This window comes from Spea bombifrons, chromosome 2 (genome assembly GCF_027358695.1).
Source record: "Spea bombifrons isolate aSpeBom1 chromosome 2, aSpeBom1.2.pri, whole genome shotgun sequence".
In the NCBI taxonomy this organism is placed as follows: Eukaryota; Metazoa; Chordata; class Amphibia; order Anura; family Pelobatidae; genus Spea; species Spea bombifrons.
The window spans coordinates 73,605,513-73,627,826 of NC_071088.1; the positions used below are offsets into that span (position 1 = coordinate 73,605,513).

The following is a 22,314-nucleotide window of genomic DNA, read 5'->3' on the forward strand; positions in this document are numbered from 1 at the left end:
AACAACACAGTTCAAACACATTCCCACTTAAGAAAATAAATCCAAACCCAATAAATAACCAAAGCATGTATTAAAGCCCAGTCTTTGTGATGTGCTCAGCTACTATACTTGCATCAATTAAACTACTTTATTGAAAGTAGTATTAATATGTATCTTATAGATAGCAGAGGTCACCATGTTAAGAGCTTCTAAATTTACACAACCACTCTCCTTTTTAACCCATTTGCAAGGTGACAACTGCTGTGCTTCAGAGTGTGTCTATCAAGACTGCTACTGAATCAGACTAATAGGTAGTATTGTCCTACTCATAATCAACATAATTTACATCAGTTATTATTAAATAAGTAACGGCGCAAGCAGTAAATTCTTAATATACTTATAAGTGAATTATGTGAAATTGCACAGGCTTGTGATTTTGAATAAAAGTTATGGAGCTTAGCTATTGCAATGTTTGTTGTTCTGGGAAGTCCTAATTTATTAGGATGCACGTGACGGCGCCTTCTCCTTATTAGAGTTTTTCATTTAATCACTTTATAAATATAACTTATTTCCTCTAAGACACAGGTTTCTGGTAACAGTAGATGGTCCATCAGATCAATTTCCCTTACCTCTCCCTATCCCAAAGCATAGCATTTGAACCTAACCAAATTTGCAAAGTGGTCACCTTAACAACCAATGTAAACATTCTGCAGATTGCACTGGTATGGCGATGAGAAAAATGTTAAATACGCATCAAAATCACTCTTGATATCTACTAAAATACTATGCGTTGCAGTTTAGCCCATCTGGCCTGCCTACCAGGAGCCAATGCTGATGGCATCTATAGGGCACCACATGAATTCCCAAGTTCATTATATACAATGTTACCCGGATAAACATTTGAAACAAGAATGAAATATATTAGCAAATTATATGCAATATTTTTCAATTTGTTTAGACACACCACCCAGAGCAATGCATTGCTTAAAGCACAACTTTGTAACATACACAAAAGTATAATATAAGATACTACCAAGTACCCTCTTTCAATAACATCTGCAGCAAAAGTGACCAGTTTTACGGTAATGCTACGTGATCATACAGGGTTATGAAAGAGAAAGGACTGGTTTGCATTCACTGTCACTAATTAAAAGACTAGTAATCCATTACAGGTTTCTGAACTACCAAGAATTATTCAGCAACATAATCCAGAGCTTTAAGAATCCTGAGTTACACTGGATGACATCTGACCAATTTGTACTCAGCAAGTCATATGTAACAGGGAAGAGGTAGAGGATAAATGCATAATTTAAATCACCAAATACGAGAACATTGAGTTTTATTCGGTAAACTATGAGTTTGTAGGCTAATTTTAACAATTTCGTTCACCACATCCTCTGAGCATTATTATTGGTCCAAAACCAGTGTGATCATCTGACAAGCGTGGCCCTGCACGACCCAGTTGAATATAAATTGCCATTCAGGAAAACTCACTGATTTAACTATGCTTTATGCAGGGTCAGATCAGCCCCGATTGCAGGAGGATGAACCAGTATAAAATGTAATAGGTGAAAATTTGATTTGATTAGCACTGTACTACACATGTACAGAAATAGATCTGCAATAGTGTATGAACGCGCTGATAGCAGCATAGATTTAGATGTGGTATTTAGGATAATAACGGGAACAACAAGCTTGGTAACCATTCATAACATTTTCAAGTGAAAACACACCTACAGCAGAGACTTCCATCCAGAAAGCCTTCATGATTTTCCCTGACAGTAATGGCATGTTAAACAAAATAAGTTCATTCACTTCATAAACAATTCTAGATAAAGATAAAATCTCGAGTGCTGGTTTAGCCAAAAAAAACCCCAGAAGACCAGAATGTGCAAGTTATGACCTGCTTTGCAAACTGAAACTGAACCGTTAATCTAAAATTGAATAACTGGCTGACACAAAAACCAGCACCCAGGAACGTAGTTAGCACCTGCGAAAGAAAGCCAGGATTTTGTACTAATAAGAAAAACTTCCACTGTGACATTTTTTAAATACTAGGTTCTGATTAACCATTCTGAATTGTGCAACCATCTTAACAATAGATGAGTAAAGTAGTAGCTAAAATAAATGCAGCAACTCATATACTTATATGAAAGCACAGAATTTTAAAGTGAGAATAGTTTTTTATGGTGATCTTTTAATTTCAGTTTTTTTTAAATGTTTATTCCACAGGCATACCATAGTAAATAAGTAAGCTGCAGGCTTTGTGAAATGTTGCATGGCCTGCAGGGTTCAGACTCTTCATAGGGAGGCTGTGCTATCACAGCCAGTGTTATTTTCCGTAACATAAGAATAATAATAATAAAGCAGTGTCCTTGTTTAGCGAGCCTAACGTAACTAACTCCCTCACACAGCAGTAACATAGCTGTTACCTATCACAAGCAATTTCTACTTTAACGTTATTAGGTGCTACCATGACAGGTCACGTTCCTTTCCTGTGGCTTTTGCCGACTCTTGTCTGTATGACCCTGTGATATGTTAATGTGTAAAGCAGGAATTTCAGTGTGTAAAGGTGGGTACAAAATATAAGCCACAATATAAAAGAAGAGATGAGACATTAGATAGAAATATTTTCTGCATCATTCAGCCCCAGATGTGGCAAGAGTAGCAGAAGGTGTTGGAGGATGGAGATCATTATTTCTGCAGGTGCCATTGCTGCTCAGTCCTACACTGTCCACAGAAAGCGGCAGCGTGCAACTGCTGGTCTCCCCCACAGCGACCTCAGAAGAAGCCGGAGGCCCACTCAGGCCCTGCACCTTCTTGTTAAGGTCATTTCTCTCGGTTTGTAAAGCTCGACAGAGTTTTTCTAATTTCTGGATTTTTGCTTGTAAGGCTTCCTGCTCCTTGTCACGAACAGTTTTCTGAAAGAGAGAGGGGAAATGTTACTCAGGGCTTCAAATTATATTCTTCTGCTTTTTGGGCCTCTTAGAAAAACTTAAAATAGGAAAAATATATCAAGGATGGGCATATATGATCAGTAAATTTGTCAACGACGCTGGTAAAAAACATCCTGTTTTATTTTTCCCTATGAGTGTAAAAAGTAGTTGATTTTCCTTCTCACCTCCTCAGCCATCACAAGCAAAGCTTTATTGCTGCTCTCCCACCTGGAGCGATACATAGAAGTTTCTTTTTCAAGCTTCTTTATTTTCTTTGTCATCTGCATATAAAAAAAAGTGGACATCTTATCCTTAGTTCTACCGGGATTTTGGATGGACTAATGACATGTATACAATTCAAACTGTTTTCTCTCTTTTAGCAAACTTTTATCATTGCAGATTTTATCATTTTTTTCTCCCATTCTTCTCACCTTTTCCATCTCCTGTTTGAAGGTTGTGAAGACCTCATTGCTTTTAGATAAGGTGTTCTGAAACTCCTCAAATTTTTCTGTGTATAATGCCAACTGTGGGAAAGGAAAGTATAAGGCTCTTAACAACATGTTGGAATCCATTTTAGGTCAACTTCCTCAAAAATTAAACAAGACATTCATGAACTCTGAAAATAGCAATTCACAAATATATTACTCTTTCGGACACGGGAAATAAGAAATCTTACAACCACAATGCGATTATTCCCTACCTGCTGCTTAAGGTGGGTCTCCTGCTGTTTCATGAGCTCACACATACGTTGCGATTCCACGGCTTCTTTCAAGAGCTGGGGGCCGCAGAAGAAATAAAGGTCAAGTGCGTGACACGAGAATCCAAAGGCATGCAAGTGACCTGCTGATTTGGTTTCACCTTTTGAACTGTTTCATGTTTTCAAATAACCCACTTTTTTAATACTTAATCATAGCTGTATAGTCTTAATGGAAACAGACACTAGTGAAAAAAATATTTAAGCAATTTAAATATTTTTACCATTTATTTACTCGATCACTTGTCCTAAAGCTATTCATTGTATGCAGCTAAATCATTTCATATATTTCCATATGAAGCCACAGATCTTTACTTTAGAGCATGTTTTATCATTTAGACTATTATATTACCTACCACAATGCAAGAACATGAAAAAAAAAATAAAGAACTTCTAAAGAATATTAGAGTTTTAATCTTTATTTGCTCTGTATTTTATCAACCTGGAACCATGCAATACCAAGAACACACAACTAATATTAAAAAAATAAATACTTTCCCCGTTTGAGAGTCACTTACAAAGTCTTTTTCTCTCTGATGTCGCTCCTCAACCTCCTTCAGCATTTCCTGAGCCTGCTGGAGCTTGGCATCCACAAGCTGCTGCTGCAGGTCCTTGTGTTTGAACACCTTATCAATACGCTTGCAAGATAGAAAAAAAAAAAACAAATCTTAAAAGATGTATTTTGGTCTCCCGCAAAGGGTATAAGGTTTAGGTAGCCCCTTCTACAGGACACAAAATGAAGGGACAACACTAATAGCTTCTGTGTTTCATTGCACTCAACCCTCACTGCCCAACTGCTTAGTTTCCAGCTCAACAGTCCCTTTGTTTGACCTATTCAGAGTGCATCAGTCATCTTCCATTACCAGTAATCCTGCTACAGTTATGCATAAGAGGGCAAAAAGCTATTACTTGAGTTGACGGCTTTGTTCCCAAGATGTTCCATCAAACCAAGGTGGATCGTAAAGCTATTCTATTATACCTTACCAGCAGTGTTTAATTATGTCAAAACCGTGTAAAACAAACATTTTAACCATATTAACTATATTTTATATAGATACATAGAATTTGGTGGCAGGTGACAACCATTCGCGCCATCTGATCTCCATTTTCCCCCCAGATGCATAAAATTATGTTTGACATTCCATCTTGTGACAAAGGAAATGGATTGGGGAACTTAAATCTGTGCAGAGGTATGGTTATAATATAACATTTTTTTTTTCCCCTCGCATAATTGCCAAAGAAAACACCAGAAATACTGGAAAACAAATCAAATGTTTTCATATTCCATCATGTAAGTTTCAGCATATTTACTGATCATACAGTTTGCCCACAATATCCAAGGGTCTCTCCTTTCCAATACACATTCACTAAAAAGCAATAATCTGACTACGGAAAAGCATCAATTAGCCGTATGTCTGTATTGCCTATTCCATTTTAAAATGTAGCTAGCTCAAATGTTTTCAATGGGATAGCTGCTTGTATCACAGTTTTTTTCTGCTGCAAACTCACCTCCTCCCTGAGCTCATACTGCTCAATCAGTTTCTTCAACCTATCAGCCAACTCCACATTCTCTTGACGTAATTTAGCATTGCGCTCATTGTGTTGTTCCATCTGTGTTTGGATATCATTGAGAGTCACCTGGAAGTGTGAAGTGACCTCTTTACGTTTCTCCTCCTCCTCCCTGGCTCGTTGCACACCCTCTTCCTAAATGGGTAAACAGAAAGCACACAACCAAACTGAGTTCAAACAGCAGACATATTACTATGCCATGTACCTGCACACTACACAATAATGACAACAATCTGTACCCTCCATAAAGCATACTTCATCATTACTTCTTAGAAGCAGACATAGTTCTAATAATCACGAAGTGGGAAACAATAATAAAAAGGGTTTTCCAAGCCTCCACTTTTCTTAAAGATATGTTAGCAGTGGCCACCAATTTAAATAAAACCTGCATGTGTCTATCTGAAGACTAGAGAGCATTGTTGAGGTGAAAAAAAAAATTATCTACACGGGACTTTAAAATATCACAATTATGGAGGAAAGGGTCTTGCTCTTACCATTGGACTGGGTGCTCTTGCATTATCAGCCACTGATGTGCAGTGGAAAACACCAGCCTTTTCCATCACCAAGTGGGTCTGGCTGTAAGAGTCCCTCTACTTTTCTTTTCTATGTTGCTAGGGCCATGAACAGGTCCACTGATCTCTATGGGCTGTCAGCATGTTGATGTGTATGCCTACATTGCTGCTCTTTTCATTCACACATAATTGCTTCACTTAACCCATCACCTCAGAATACTCCACACACTTGACTTCCCATACCATTATTTAATGAATACACAGGCATAGAAGCTTACATATTGTGTGGTACTGTACCTTTAAGGTGCGATTATGCCTTTGAAGCTCTCTGCACAGACTCTCCAGCTTACTGCGGGCTAAGATAGCTTTACTATGTTCATTTCGGAGCTGGTCCTCCTCTTGGATGAGCTGTGTCTGCTTTTTCTGCAGAATCCTCATCTGTTTCTGGGATGTCCTGTGCTCCTCCAGCTTTGGAAGAAAAAAGGGTGTTAACAATCACATCACAGTCTCCTTGGAGCAATGTAATGTATCTCCAGCTCTGTCCCAACCAAAGACAGAACCTTCTACCACTCACCAGCTCGGCATATTTCTTGCACAGGGCAGCCAGTTTTTCCTCAGGGGTGCTAAGCGTATTTAAAGTCTGCATTAATAATGTAATTTCTTTTCCTACACACACAAAAAAAAAACAAAAAAAAAAACACTTTAGTATACACAGTGGAACCACAAATCCCCTAAGGACCAGCTCTGTAAAGCAGCCAATATATACCCATTTAAGCAATTCGGTAGGCTTTAATGTTAAACGATTCATAGTAGTGGATTTATATGATAGTAGCCTATCCTATTCTTCAGTGTCATCCCTGGATTGCATGTTTTGATTTCCCTGCCTGCAGTTTTATTTCACGTCTAGAGTTGTACATATGTACTAGGGCAGGCAATCTATTTGCTTGTCACTATATTTTACAGTACAATACTCTAAAAAGTAAAAATCTTTCAGGGACTGTTATGCCTTTTCCCCTTAAAGCGTCAGCATTTGCTTCTTTTCTGACTTTTTGTGAAAGAAGTGAGGTTTACTGCCCCATTGGCTAATCAATCGAAAAGCATATAAGAGGCACTAAATACTGTGCAGATAAATGAAAGACTTCAATATGTTGTATACAGAACAGAATGTATGGAAATAGTGTGACATTACCGCTCCTTTAAAGCACACATTACACTTTTACCAAAAAGCATAAAGTGGTAAAACATGATTAACCTCTGGGTGGATAAGTCCTCAAAAAGCAGATCCGAGTGGAACATTCATCTACCAAACAATGAACAACCTGCTTGTGCAAAGCACACCAATACATATAGTACGGTATAAAAAGTGCAGATTGAGAAGGTTTCTTTCAGATATTATGGAGAGCAATGAAGGTTGCAAGCAAACCCATATGCCTCTAGAAATCATACCTGTGCCAAAACATCAATAGAATATCTAATTTATCCCCACTGTTGTGCTTTGTCATTTATGGTATTTTGGCTTTATTTATAGAGAATGTCTCTGTGTGCTGACCACATAACATTGGAAGTATATATATGTATATACAGTAATTACATTACTGTCTTTTTTAACCATTTGATTAGTAGAGGAATTTAGTATGACCTATAGAGGCTGCATGCTAAACATATACATAACTTCATATTATGGTTATTGGAGGTTACTCTATGATGTTTATTTCATGAGCCCCATTGGCACTACCATGCAGAATGGAGTCTTCCAGGATGTTACCCTACATAAAGTGTTGGGACATGACTTCCAATTGTACAGTACAGATACAGTAGGTAGTCAATTAGTTAGCTTTGTCAAGGTGGCAAAGATTTACTCCCTTGAGGCATTTAACATGCTATCCTAAGCAAAAACCAAGATCCAACTGTTTGCCGATGAGTGAAGTAAGAGGAAACATTTCATTGTTCCATCTCAACCACGTATTATGAAGGACCAACCCTGATAATATTATCCTGACTTTCGCTGGCACTGCATTACACATAGTCAACATAAACAAATGTCACTGATTTAGCTACGCATTAGCTTGGTCCTTCATGCAGGAGAAGCTCACTGCAACTGACTCTTCAAGATTCTTATGGAAGTTGGTAAGATGAAATATTTCATCTCTATGCATGGTGATAAAGTGAATAAACCTCTACTTCTGCCTGAACTCTTTATGATCATACAGACACACTCAGTAACACTCACCAAGCCCCTTAGCTTTCTTCTTGTCTTGAACACGCTTATGATCTTTGTCAGGGTCTTCCACAGTCCTGTTATCCTCTGCACCCTGCAGTTCCTCCTTTACCCCATTAGCTTCTGGTACTACCAACTGGGCATCACCATTTCTAGCAGGCTCAGGGGGGACCCTGTCTGTTTCCTCCGGGTCTGCCGCCCCTTCCTGCCCATCATCAACGCAATACGTGCTTAGTATGTCCTCCAGTTGCCTACTAAGCTCTTCAGAAACATCACTCGCAGCAAGTGGAAGACTGGGAGCGCCCTCTCCTATAACAAAAACAACAAAAAAGTGTCAGGGTTGACAATAATGCTAACGAAGACCGTGTTATCTATTGGCATGCCTTGAACACCCAACAATGAAATCGCTTTTCAACAGCAGGACAAGCCAGCACAACGGTTAATTCTAAAACTTTTATGACCCAGCTGTAAACATAATCTGATTTTTTTCTTCCTCTTAGACTACAAAAACTTAACTTTTGAGCACAAAGTGTAAAGTCAGACAAAACAGGTAAAAAGGAAATAATTAAACATACATATAGTTCTCAGGCTATTCTAGGAGCCTGCAACATGACAAAAGGGGAATAGTGCAGTTCACTAATGAAAACACAACTAAGTTTGAAGAGGGTAGGCTTGAACGCTTGAACACTTAAACAAGCTGCATTGTGCAAAGTGTGTCTTAACACAGGCAAACTGCCAAAGGGCGATACTTGCCTTGGCCAGCAGAAGCACCATTGTGGCACACATCAGTACCCAGCGGTTCGGAAGGCGGTGGCGGCTCTAGGTTCTGCGTGTTTGTAGACGCCACTGCTGGACACGAAGCGGGTAAGAGTCCGGTACTCTGGGAACTTTCTAAATCTTGATCCTTCATTGTGTTTACCTAGAAAGCAAAAAGACCACAGAATTCACTGGGTTTCTGTCCATGTATGAGGACGTTAGACAACTTGTATCCTGCAAGGACCATGTGAGAGTGCAGAATAGAGCATTCAGACATTTATCAGAGATAGCTGCACGTTTAATTAGCGCAACCAAGCAGAAAGGCTGTACATGAGAAGCAGTAAATAGGAAAGAAGTATTGAGTTTCAATTAGAGGCTGTGCGCTTCGATATACTTTTAATGCTACGTTTACAAATTTAGCTAAAATTATCAAAATTAACCTCGATAAATACATCTTGACTTTGCTTATTATGCAATTTAAACACACAAAATTGTACCTTAACCTTTCCTTGGGCGTACTGAGCTCACCTAACAGAGTTGACTGATCCTGTACACTCTTTTTCCGGAAGCCAACAGCAGAAACAGAGGCCCTGAGCCGGACATGCCTCAGCCAATCAGACATAGCCATCAGTTCAAGCAACCAATCCTCAAACGAGGCGGGACTAACGGAATACTTGCCCTTCCCAGAGTTACGTTTGTGCGCTTTACAAGGGAGCTGTTTATGATTGGTGGAAAGGAGTGCGACTGATCCTAAGCATTCTAGGGCGGGCTTTTCGCCGCGGAACTTAAGACTACAACTACCGGCATGCTTTGCTAGAGCTGCTGTAGTACAGTACGCCTTTATGGATGAGTTTGAGGCATGTGATAATGAATTGACCTTGGGTTGGGTTAGTTATTTTGTGTGCTCCTCTACTGCCATGTATAGTCATATTTTGCAGCGTGGGGCTGATTAGCAGCCATTTTAATACACGTTGATTGATTACGTACTACAGCTTTTTTAGCTCTTTGCATTACACCGACAACCCGGAGTGTTACAAGCGGAAGGAGTTTGTCGCTTCATATTATTTCTTCCTAAACGTAGCTTCAAACGTTGTGCCCTAAATAGCTTGTTCCAGCTTGTCACAGATTTTAATAAAAATGTGAATTTCTCGTTTATGCTTAAAATCAGTAACTTGACTAAGGCCCCCCCCTTTTCCTTCTAAATGGCTAAACATAAAAATACCTGGATATGACAATGGGACAGGGTTTTATTATAATTAACAGCACATTTTACAGGGTGATATCTTTTGATATTTATTAAGCCTAGTAAAACATTGACGAGATTGTGATTTTTTCGGACAGTAGAACACTGATACATTCTGAGCTGTTAGAAAAGGAGGACACCAGGGGAGGAAAAAGGGCCACTTGGAAGGTATGTTTGACTCAGTTGCTAGGAGAGATAGGGATCATCTTCCTGTTCTTGCAACGTTCTTGTTTCTACTAATATTTTTATTAAAGATGGAATGATTGCAACACTGTTAAAAAAAAACCTGACTTACAAATGGCACACTGAATATTAAGTAATAATTACTTTATCATTAGTTCTTATGTTACCGAGCTCTGCCACTACTTACTTACCTGAGGATAAGCGCATGTGAATATTATAGGCTATATATAGTGTGTATGATCAGGAACTGCCCAGGCACTCATACAGTTAAACACCCATACCTTCAATAGTCCTGGATTTATCTCCTAACCGGATGAGGACAAAGGTTTTTTACACTTGAGCGTGACAGCATTTTCCTTTTTTTTTTCCTGCGATTTCCTTGTCCAACCATAATTTTCCTCTTCTTCATTTACTATTCATGCAAATATTTTTTTTTTCTTAGGACAAGATAGTTTTCTTCTAAACCCATATAGTTTTACCTATTATAAATTGTACACAGCTACTGCAAATGGAAAATACAAAATATATTCATATACCAGTTTTGAGTTTTGATAACCAAATAAAGGATTTTCCATAGGATAAATATTAAGACATTCATGACGTTCCATGCCGCCATGAAATGGTGTAATCGAAAACCATGACAACGTTATTATCTTTTATTTATATAGCGCCAACAATTTACGCAGCGCTTAATACAATACATATATTTAAGGGATATGACAAGAAGAGAATTGATAGACTAAGACAAACCGATAGGTGGAGAGAGCCCTGCTCGCAAGCTTGGCACATTAAAGCAGCGGTGCACGCATCATGCGCTCTGCTACCCAACAGTTCCCGGTGCAGGGGACCACCTTGCATACAAAACAGTTATCAGGAACCATCATTCACTCCCCCTGGGCTGGAAGCCTCACGCGATCACGTGAAAACACAAGACTTCCCTTATGCATGGAAGCCTTGCTTCTACACTACACACGAGGCTCCATTCATCTTTAAGAGACTGATCAGTAGCCTCAGAAAATATTTTTTTAAAATGGCTGCCTGGTACCATGCCACAAAAAGTAAAATACATTTTAAAGCTTAACGTGTCAACAGGTTGACAGCAAATCAAGTCATCAGCTTGTTGGCACCATGGAAAGACGGTACTTTTTGTAATGCCTGTTCGTGCCATCAAATTGATGGCACGAACAGGCATTACAAAAAGTACCGTTTTCGTGGCATCAGCCAAATCCAGACTTGTCCATCAGATGTCCAGATAGTGAAGCGTGATCCATCACCTCAGAGAACACACTTCCATGGCTCTTGAATCCAGTGAGGGTGCGCTTTACACCTCTCCAGCTAACACTTGGCATTGTGTGAGAATCTTCGGGTTGAGTGCCGTTGCTTAGCCATGTAAACCCATCAAGATTGTAAGCTTGTGAGCAGGGCTCTCTCCACCTAATGTATCGGTTTGTCTTAGTCTGTCAATTCCCTTCATGTCATACCCCTTGAATTTATGTATTGCATTAAGTGCTGCGTAAATTGTTGGCGCTATATAAATAAAAGATCATTTCATGAGACTCTCACAGCACAGTTCTTGTTCTGATGTTGGTTCCAGGGTCAGTTTGGATCTCTGTAGTAAGTGAAGCTATGGTGACTACGACAGTCACTGAGCTCTTTGCCAATGTTTTCCCTCCAAGATGTGCTTGATTTTATATACTTGTTAGCAATGGGTGTGACTGAAGCACTTAAATGTAATAATTACGAGGGGTGTCTACATACTTTTGGTGGTACAATATACTGGTATACGAAAAGTAGACAACCACTGGTATTCAACTATAGTCATTTTGACACATTTCATGCACTTATTTCCCAACAAATCTAATACAAAATTGGTGGTAAAAATAAAATAATCAACAGACTTTGCAGTGCTGCTTAGGAATTCTTCCCCAGGATCTGTGAAGCAGGGAAATCCCAGCACCACCACCAGCAATTTGTGTTCAGCAACATTGCCCAAGCGGTCCCTCTGGTGCATTGGTTTTGGAGAAGCTACTAGGCCAAAATTGGGACATACACATTTCAGTTCTTCAGACTTGGAATTTTCAGAGTGCTTCATTGGGATTATATCCTATTTGTCAGTTTACCAGCCACCAAATTAAAATTACCCCCATCAAAGTATATGTTTAGGAATAGGAGGATGACCCAGAAAATGTGCAGGGTTTTTTTTTGTTTTTTTGTTTTAAACACACATCGCAAACGTGCTTTGGATTTATGGCATATATGTGCTACTGCAATATCCCATATGCAATTTCATATTTCATAAAGTTGCAAAGGCACCGGGGGGGGGGGGGTTAGTGAGAAAGAAGATCTACAACAAGAACACCGTTCTTGCATCCTTACAGGGCGCAGGACGTTTCTTAAGACTTGGTCGCTGCGTCCCTTTCACTGGTGTCCGGACTGTCTGCGTTTGTGACTGCTCCTGGTACAAACCACCTCCAAGAGAGCTACCCCGAGAGGAGATTTAAAACTTGAGGGATAAGTGACATTTAAATAATAACAGCACTAAAACCAGTTTTAGCCGGCACTAAACCCATGTTGTAACAGTATTGTGCGCAAAAGTGCAATATTCTGAATATTTAAAGCTTTTAGAAGTAGTTTTAATCTATGGTCTAGAAAAACATGCAGACGCACAACAGTCTTTATACCAGTTTAACCAACGTGAAAGACAAGAATGAAGCAGTAGGAAGCCAACTAAATATGTTTTAATTCAAGTAAATATGTCACTTTCGACATCTCACACCAGTGCAGGCCACAGTCACAATGTATCAGAGAGAAGGGAAATGTCTGGGTGTTGGTGACACCACAGGAAATACCAGATGTAAAGCAGCACTCAAAGGCATTTGGCTCTTGTACAAAATCATCTAGGTGTGTAATGCTCTTCACACCCTATAATCTGTACTTGAATCCAGTAGAAATGTGGCCCCTGGAAGGGTTAATATCTGCAAAGCTGACCGTGGGAAGCAGTAAATGTAATAAGGCACTCAGGAATTGGAATTACCACTAGGTTCCCAGAACACTTTCAGGGATAAATTACTATATGGACCTTGGGTAACCTAACCCCTGATTAAACATCTGCTGTGTAGACTTTCGAAATTGTAACATAGCAGCGTGTTTCCACTGAAAAAAAATCAGCAAATTCCACCCACCCACAGGACTTTATGCACTCCCTTTAAGCAATATTACTTCTTTATTTATTTTTTAAATACCAATATACCCCCCCATCAAAAAAAAAAAGCAAAAAGTTTTATATTTGCTTCTGCATCTTACCCCATAACACAAAAAGGACACACTGCGCACTTCTTTGTAATCTTTCGGATGCCAATTACATTTTCTTTTATCACCCCCACCCCTAGCCAAAAAAAAAAAAAGTTACAAGGACCGTTAAAAGCATAGAACTATCAGCGGCAGGTCAGTGTGTGACTAGATGGTCCTTCCAGTAAGCAGCAAAGTTTGAGCTCATGGAATATACACCCAGGCTATCCAACACTGGGCAGAATCACAGCTTTCTCCACATGAACAAACCAAGAGCTTGTAGAGGAAACCGGTCCTTACAAACAATGGAGCATGTAACTCCAGAATGCACGGTTGCTTCCTTAACTCATTTTCTCCACACGGCACATTAGATGTAGAGGTATGGGGATTTTGGATGTCCGATGGTGCCTCGGCTCACAGCTGAAAGCCCTCCATGGGGGCTTCGGTCTGCTGGAAGATGTACTGCTGCTGAGAATCATCTACAGATGGGACCAGTTGGGGGTCATCCTCCTCCACCCCAAAGTAGTGTTCTATCAGCTCAAAAGCTTTCTGGTAAATCTCCTGATTCTCATGGCTCTGTAAAAACTCTATTTTGTCCAGACCTGTAGGAAGATTAACATTAACATGTCACTAAATTCTACCGAACTCTTGAGTTCTACCCATAATTGTCATTTGGGTTTCTTACGCCCAATTAAAAAATACACACCTGTGGTTGAACAGTCATGCAATTCATCTTTGGTTAAATGAATAAGTAAAGGCATTCTTATGTTTCAAAAGTTACATGGATTCGGATTTTTTGTATTTTATATATTTTTATGATTATTCCTCTGTAGAGGACACAGATGCTGTACCCATGCTTTACCATGTTTTTTTTTTTTTTTTTTTTTAATTCAGATGACCCGTGTCAGGCAGAACCCCCAGAGACATATCCTGGTTATATATCGATATATATAACACGATATCTGTGTTATCCAATTCCATGAAACAAGAGCGTCTCGGTGACCACAGGACTGCCTGTGTTCAACCATCATTATCACCCTGTTTCCTCGGATTCTCTGCAATTTCTTTGGACTCAAATACCCCCTTCCTCGCAGCGTTTACTATTTACCTTTGCCATTATACTTCACAATAATCAATGTACCCCGTTTCTTCACATTATCTATATTCACAAATTCTCAACAGTACCCCCACATCCCTGGAAACCTTCTGATACAATTGTTACCTCTCTTGTTTTGTCTATCCTCAAATCTCCCTCCCATCTATTCCTTAAGCAAAATGTAAAGTCTCACCATATGCTTCCTCAATTAGCCCACAGTATGGGTTTACGCCATTGCCACCCTGTTTTGCTTCTTGATCTCCGAGTCGTAAGATATTTTCTAGTCCATTCAGAGCCACCTGCACTATTTTTGAGTCCATTACGGTAAGAAGGTCACACAGAGGTTTAATGCAGCCTAGATTTACCAGATACCTATGAAAGATACACACAATTACATCGCTTGATTGGAAATCCAACACAAATATCAATGTTCTAAACACATCTCAAACACTGAACGTTAGAAAGCCTTGCTAAAGATACTGTAAGATACCTGATCTGTTCTGGGGTGCCCCCTGATGTGGCATTTGTGATAGCCCACGCAGCTTCCTTGCGAGTGCGAAATTCTGCTTTCTGTAAAATTTCAATCAGGACTGGAAAGATATTAGCATCGGCAACAGCCTGCAGACAAACAAAAAACAAAAGAACACTTGTAACCAGAAACTGCACAACTGACAGTTTGTATTTTAACTTCTGCCATTTATAAAAAAAACAAAACAGATCTCAGCCATTGTTTCCCTGGACTGCGAGCCTTAAGCAGGAAGGCACTAGGTTTTATATCCAGTGTCATTTATCAAACCCACCATGTGCAAATGCCCTACACCAGTGCCAGAGAACAGTGCTGCTGCACGTTCAAATCTCTGCTTCCTTGTGGTTATCACCATTATGGATGAAAACAACCAATTCCTGTAACAATACGCACAAGGACATTTTTAGCATGGCTACGGCCAGCCTGCCATTTCCATACTTTGGGCTTTATGTACTTTAGTTGCAATCCGTTTGCATCAATCATGTTCAATACAGCAACGATTTTTGGGTTACATTAAATTCACTGGACCAGCAAGATTTTAAGTGAAAGTCATTGTAGGAGAAAATATAAAATAATTATCTCCCATACATTATGTAGGGCCTTCTTTTACAATCATAATAGTAATATGTAAAAAAAAAAAAAAAAAAAAAAAACCTATATTAAAATATGAGACTTTCCTCTACACAGAAGTTGGTAGAGCTGAACAATTACCTAATTTATGCTAGGCAACATCCCCCGCATACAGTAATGCACACAAAATATGTATGCGAGGTAAGAGGGTCACATCCATACTTTACATGCCACCCTATATTATACATTTATGAATACTACTGGCTTAAGGGGTTTACATTTTGAATTTTTTTGTTTTACTTGTAGTGGTAGGGCTAAATGATATTGGGGCACTTACCTGTGCAGCATGTATTGAGATCCCTTTGGGGATCTCTCATGTATTTTAGAGGTCATGGTGACACTGGGCCCAAATAGTTATTTTATTAAATTTTTCCCTTCATTTGTTTCATATCTCATCTATGCTAACCACACTGTAAGCCCTACACTGCTGATGCCAATATGTGCAGTCAGCCAATCACCAGGAGGATCAATCTAATCGCACGATATAACTTATATGACAATGTACCAGCACTTGCGCAGCTACACACAACTAGTTGGTAGAAAGCCAGTGATGCTGCTACTACTGACATAGGAGAGTTCAGGCTGATCTCGTGTAGCGGCAAGGAGATGTCTCTGCACCAAAGTCAGGACGTAGCGGTACGTCCCAAGGGGTGCAAATGGGCAAAGTGAAGCTCAATATTCAAACTGATACTGCCAGAACCATTTAAAGTGAAAGTGAGCCCAGCAGGTCTATCCGGGTTAACTACCTGTATCTGAGCTCGGTTTCCAGCTGTGATATTTGAGATAGTCCAACAGGCTTCTTTGCGGATGGATTCTTTTGGGCTGCTTAGGAGGTGCAGGAGGCAGGGGAGAGCTGAACAGTTCAGGATGACCTAAAATATATTAGCAGTTTGGAATAAGCAAAATGAATAACTTTACTAACAGAAATTGAAATGGCATGTAGCTTGGGAACCCACCACCACAACATGCCTTTTTATAAAGATGAAAGAAAACAAAAGCCCAGTGAATGCGTGCCATAACAAACAAACAGTGCAAGCTTTATAAACAAGGTATAGGTGAACAGGCACCACATAATACCTCGAGTTTTGCACTAGATAAGTTCTTGCCATATTCTGCTACCAAGTGTTTGTTTCTTGCTTATTTGTGGATCTCACTCCATTACCTATGAACATAGCTTAACACATGTCCTTGACTGTAACTAGTTTGTGGTGCTTTTAATGTACCTTACCTGGGTCTGGATATCGTCTCCTGTGACAATATTTCCTACAGCTCTTAGGGCAGGTGACGCTACCTTGTAATCATTGTGCCTGAATACAGAAAGAAAGGTTGTTATTTGGGAGGGAGACCCAAACTAATATGGTTATACTGGAAATCAATGAAAGGCTATGGTTAAGATGCATCAGAGTAGACATTTTAGTTTTATAATTATAAAAGTATTCGAAATATTTTAAGTATGTAGAGTATAATCTACAGTTTGTAGTTAGGATTAAAAGAACACTACTAGTCCCTTAGCCCCGCTAGCACCTTTGGGCATCACCATATGTTACCAGATTTACATTGTGGAAAATACCAATGTGCTCCAATGTGCCAAAAATGCCAAATTAACAGAATTTTAACTTTTTTCACTTAGTTTGTACGTTTAGTTGCCGTACTGCTGTATACATTTCCTGACAAAAGCTAAAAAAAAAAGTTTTGAAGCAGATATGAAATTCGTATATTGGCACATTTATTTCTTTCATTTGTTCTGTCCCCAAATAGATGCTCAGAGTGCATTTGGCCACCTCTCTCACTAACATTAGGAGTTCCACAAGCCTGCGGCAGACTCCAGAGTCTATGACTGCTTGGATCTTCTCGTTAGGACCATCGGACAGATAAGAAAGTGCCCAGCATGCATCTGCTAACAGGTCTGAGTCGCTGCTGAATAGGAGACGCGACAGCACCGGAAGACACTGACACACCTAGAAAGAGAGAGATTGTTTACATTGAGACACAGCACAAGCAACATATTTGGAAATATATTGAAGACCACCACCTAAAGTGGAAAGAGTAACCCCCCCCCCAAAAAAAAACAAACAAAATAAAAGGATAGTTACTTTTTCAAAGTCTGGAGGTGGGTTCTTCCCTCGACACAGGTTAGACAAAGCCCAGACTGCATTCCTGGTCATGGTGAGACGTGTCGATTTGGTGAGAAGACTACAAGAAACAAGGACGGAGAACATGTGTCATTGTCCAGGATCCCTTAAGAAAACTATTATTTTCTGCCTAATCTCAATTTCAGACACGTTACATTCATATGCAGTCAGCATTTCATCTTCTTTGTGTACTTACTTCAGCAGAGGAGGGAGGATGTCACAGCTTAGTACATAGTCTCTGCAAACTGAGCTGTCACCTGCAATGTTTCCTAGTGCCCATACAGCCTTAAACAAACAGAGAGAGAATACATTTATTAACTCAGCATCAAGTAACAAAACAGAGGGATGAAAATATACACAAGTACAAACAGATGCACTGGACAAATGGCTCTTTTTTGAAAGAGGAAGACATACAAACCAAAACTAAAAAGTCAGAAGGAAGATGTGACACATTTGCAACCAGACCTGTTCCTGAACGTCCTCATATTCAGAATTTAGCAGCATGATGAAAATGGGCACTGCCCCTGCTTCTATCACTATCTTTGTCTGCTGCGAAGTACCAGACGCTATGTTGGTGAGAGCCCACGCAGCTTCAAACTGAAAACAAGTCAACACAAGATCAAAATAACAAACAAAAAAAACCACAAACAACTCTCGCTCTTTACCCCATTTGACCTATACCTGTAATGTGTAGTTATCACTCTTCTTCAGGAATTCCACAAACCGTTCCACCACTCCTGGTGCATTGATCACCTCATCTATTGGAGGGTTTGGCTCTAAAACAAAAAAAAATTTGTAGTGTTTTTATTCTACAATAAAATTATTTGTTATTGTACTATGCAATGAAAACACGTTTCCTGCTCTACAGGGGTGAAGAGTAACGAGACCTACCAATAGACCACTGAAAACATGTAAAACATGAAGACTACTTCATCAATTTTTGCTTTAATTTACCATGTAGTAAGATATGTAGGTGTTCAACAATGAGAGACAAAAGAAAATACTTCCCACTGCAGCTCTCACAGTCTAAAATGCCTTACAAGACTCCTTCTCTCATTACCTTTAGAGAGCAGCTTCCGAAATTTCTGTGTTGTAGCCAGTTGGACGTCCGGATCATCAGACAACAATAACGCCACCATTTCACGTGTGATAACGCCATCCTGCAGAAACCAAGATCTAATGAAACGATGAGGGAAAGTGTGCACTTGAAATACAGAAGAATTTAGCAGCACAAAGAAAATTCTTATGACAAATATATTTTCAACGTTGAACAACAAATTGCCGTGTTCGTTCAGACGTACCCCAACAGCAGTTGTGGAACTGACATAAGAGTCCATCAAGGGCCCATCAAACACAGAACTGTCTTCTGCTGCCAACTCAACATTTCTGCGCTTAAAGAGCTAAATCAAAAAAAGGTAAACATGTTACATGCTTTATTTGTGCTGTCAAAGGCACATTTACAATCATGCCTGCACTCACTCACACACACATATATATACACATATATATATCTAACAGATACACAGTTTTAATCAAACATAAAAAAAAAATCTTCACATTATATAGGAATAGACTTCGGAAAATTACTTCAGTTATATTTAAACAGAGCTGTATATGATTTTTTTGTCAGTTGCACATTGTAAGCAGGCGTTAACATTTTTCATGCAATTAACTATTTACTGGGCACAATATTTTAGACAAGTTTGCAAATATCTGAAGATCCGGTGCAACAAGCCCATTCTACCAGCGTAAGAAATGCGACATAAATCAGAACCCTCCATACCTGCTGCTCACGTTTCTGCTTGCGGAGCTGAATTCCCTCTTCTTCTCTTCGCCTTCGCATCTCTTCAGGGTTTAGAGCTTTGTTCTTGTAGCTCTTCATGCGACTGTTGTCCTTGCCAGGGCTCGCCATGGTATCTGTATAAAAAATGTTTTTTAAAAAAAATTACGTAAATTGGTGCTAGATTTCCAAACAATCATCCGGACCAATCAATTTATTATCTATACAAAAAAAAGCGGATCGGGACCAAAATACATTATATATTAGTTTCACAGACGGCGCACCAAAACTTTCCAAGTTATTTCTCAATGCAAAGGTTCATATGAAGGCGTACAAAAGAAACCGTAGTGAAAGGCATATTAAATTGCCTATATGCTGCGTTAACAGTTTTCTCATAATATTCACCAAAATACACTCAACCTGTCTCTCTATGATTGGTTGCTCAATCTTAGCATTACAAATCTTAGAAACTCCTAGAATGACAATAATAATACAGAAGAAATAAACCAGATTATATTCGTATGATTTAGTTTCTTGAACAGCTATAACCTTGATGAATTCCATGCATCGTGGCTCTTAAGTCCTTTACTACTGGAGCAAAACATTTAGTCATCTAATGATATCTATGGCAACGTTTTTAAACTCAAATTTCCAACTTCCTTTACAATATCTATAAAACATAAGCTTTTGTGTTCTAAAATAAAAATGGCTAATGAGTACTGTTTACTCTAGGGCCCTGAATGTTTTATAAATCATCCTATTAACCCTGAGGCTCATTGTGGAAACTTAGCCCCAGTACTAGTAACCTGGATGGTCCAAAGATCAACCAACTGACTTACTGACCATCACCCACACGTGTATCCACACTCTGCCAGACTATATAAGAATATGCAATATACCTACTGCCGTTGATTACTGCAGGCATACACATACACAAACGTTAACATAAAATAATTTAATTCTGATAACGTATTTTACAAAGATATGTTCAGTTTTCGCAAAGGATTATCTCGCGGACAGGGCATTCACCATACTCAGCCATTACCATAGGATTTACCCCACTGAGTAAAGGGATTGGTGTGTATTGGCGGAAACCTGTCACATATTTTCAAAACATATTAAACTCGTATGGCCCTCTGTGCATAAGAAAAACATTTTCTACAAGCAGATCTGATGCAAGGACTTAAGCCGTTGGGATCCGTGTTTCATCTCAACCACATAATATGTTCAAATCTTCAACTGAGTGATATAAAATCATGCCAAGTACCACGAATCACAGATGTATGACATTTCCTCCCTGTAAACACAAACACTTAAAGGTACCATGATCTTGTTGACAGCAGTAGATGTGATTTTTAAAATAAAGCCCATAGACTGATTTTAGATCGAATCACATGTTCCTAAAAGGGTCATGTATGTATTTTTTTTTTTTAAACAGGGTATAGTCCTCGAGTATGTTTTCCATAACATGAATGGGAGCAGAGTAACAGTCCCCGACCCATGTACACAATCTTACAACAGGAACAACGCCCGCCCTCAAATACAGTGGGCAACTGAAACATCTACGTTAGGACGAGTTCCCTCTCCCCGTGCCAAGCCAGTTTGGGGTCGTCCCTGAACACAACATGACAGGGAGGGCTACGATAGCTGCCCATTTACTGCTGGGTGTGGTTAACGTACCCCGGGGTATAGCTCTCTAACGAACGCTACAATTCTAATGGAAAAGGAAACCAACTGAAAACAAAGTAAGCGATATAACGCGTCCCCTCTAAACACCCTAGCGGCCCAGTCTCACCCATGCTGCCCCCAGTTTGTCAGGGACTCTCCCGGCTTCTCTGGGACAATATGTCTGACCGACGGAAGCCTCAGAGTTACAATCTAAAGAAGGCGCGGAGGAAACCTACGTATTAAAACGTCAGAAGACTAAAACGCGTGCGTGTCACGGGAGGTGTACGTACGCGTTACTGACTCAGAGAAGCAAAGGCGTGTGGAAAAAAAGAACAGATTATTTATTATTATGCACAGAATAGCAGACAGTGCCGTTAATATGCATCAATCGAAACATATATACTAAATAGCATTATCTTGTGAGAATCAACCTAAATAGGCAGCCATTTATACGCTTCTTTACTTCCTGAGCAGAGACGGAAACCCACTTACAGAACTGACAGGACCAGAGACAGTTTCCTATTTTTGTCTTTATATAGCCATAATATGGTTGTTTTTTTTCTTCAGAACAAACGGTTTTCATTTGCAATCGTAGTCATACAGCTAAAAACCATATTTATGAGGACGAACATTAAAAATGGGAGAAAAATAAAAACAATGTCACAATCTTAAGTTTTTTCTTAAAGTGTCCTATTTCTTACACTAGTTTGAGTTTATTCAAGGACATAACATATATATATATATATATATATATATATATATACATATATATATATATATATATATATATACGCAAGGTAGACTGCGATCTAGCGCAGAAGCACAACCATCAACAGCCCAAGTGAGCAGTTACAGTCACAGCATATTTGTACAGTCCATAATTGAAACGGTACACCTGACACAACCATGCATTGATATCAAACAGTACAAAGATGAAACAAAAAGCAAAGACATTACACAGTTCCATGGGTAAAAAAAGTGGTATTGCAGCAGGAATAAAACCACAAAGTGTCTCTAACTCAGTACATTACATTTCTTCGATGG

At 39.3% G+C, this 22,314-nt stretch overlaps 2 protein-coding genes across 2 annotated transcripts; both read right to left on the minus strand.

Moving 5' to 3' along the window:
• Positions 1-1,301: 1,301 nt before the first annotated feature.
• TXLNA (taxilin alpha) lies at positions 1,302-8,274 on the minus strand. The gene is made up of 9 exons (XM_053454759.1): positions 7,981-8,274; positions 6,325-6,416; positions 6,048-6,218; positions 5,179-5,373; positions 4,188-4,307; positions 3,616-3,690; positions 3,347-3,439; positions 3,101-3,196; positions 1,302-2,900 (listed from the first exon to the last, which is right to left on the minus strand). Exons 2-9 carry the CDS (start codon positions 6,394-6,396, stop codon positions 2,619-2,621), a joined length of 1,104 nt encoding a protein of 367 aa, XP_053310734.1. The 5' UTR covers positions 6,397-6,416; positions 7,981-8,274; the 3' UTR covers positions 1,302-2,618.
• Positions 8,275-13,449: 5,175 nt separating this feature from the next.
• KPNA6 (karyopherin subunit alpha 6) lies at positions 13,450-21,484 on the minus strand. The gene is made up of 14 exons (XM_053454761.1): positions 21,398-21,484; positions 19,606-19,739; positions 19,124-19,222; positions 18,883-18,982; positions 18,504-18,598; positions 18,288-18,419; positions 18,019-18,107; positions 17,784-17,883; positions 17,485-17,648; positions 16,919-16,997; positions 16,437-16,562; positions 15,025-15,152; positions 14,728-14,906; positions 13,450-14,040 (listed from the first exon to the last, which is right to left on the minus strand). Exons 1-14 carry the CDS (start codon positions 21,399-21,401, stop codon positions 13,853-13,855), a joined length of 1,617 nt encoding a protein of 538 aa, XP_053310736.1. The 5' UTR covers positions 21,402-21,484; the 3' UTR covers positions 13,450-13,852.
• Positions 21,485-22,314: the final 830 nt, after the last annotated feature.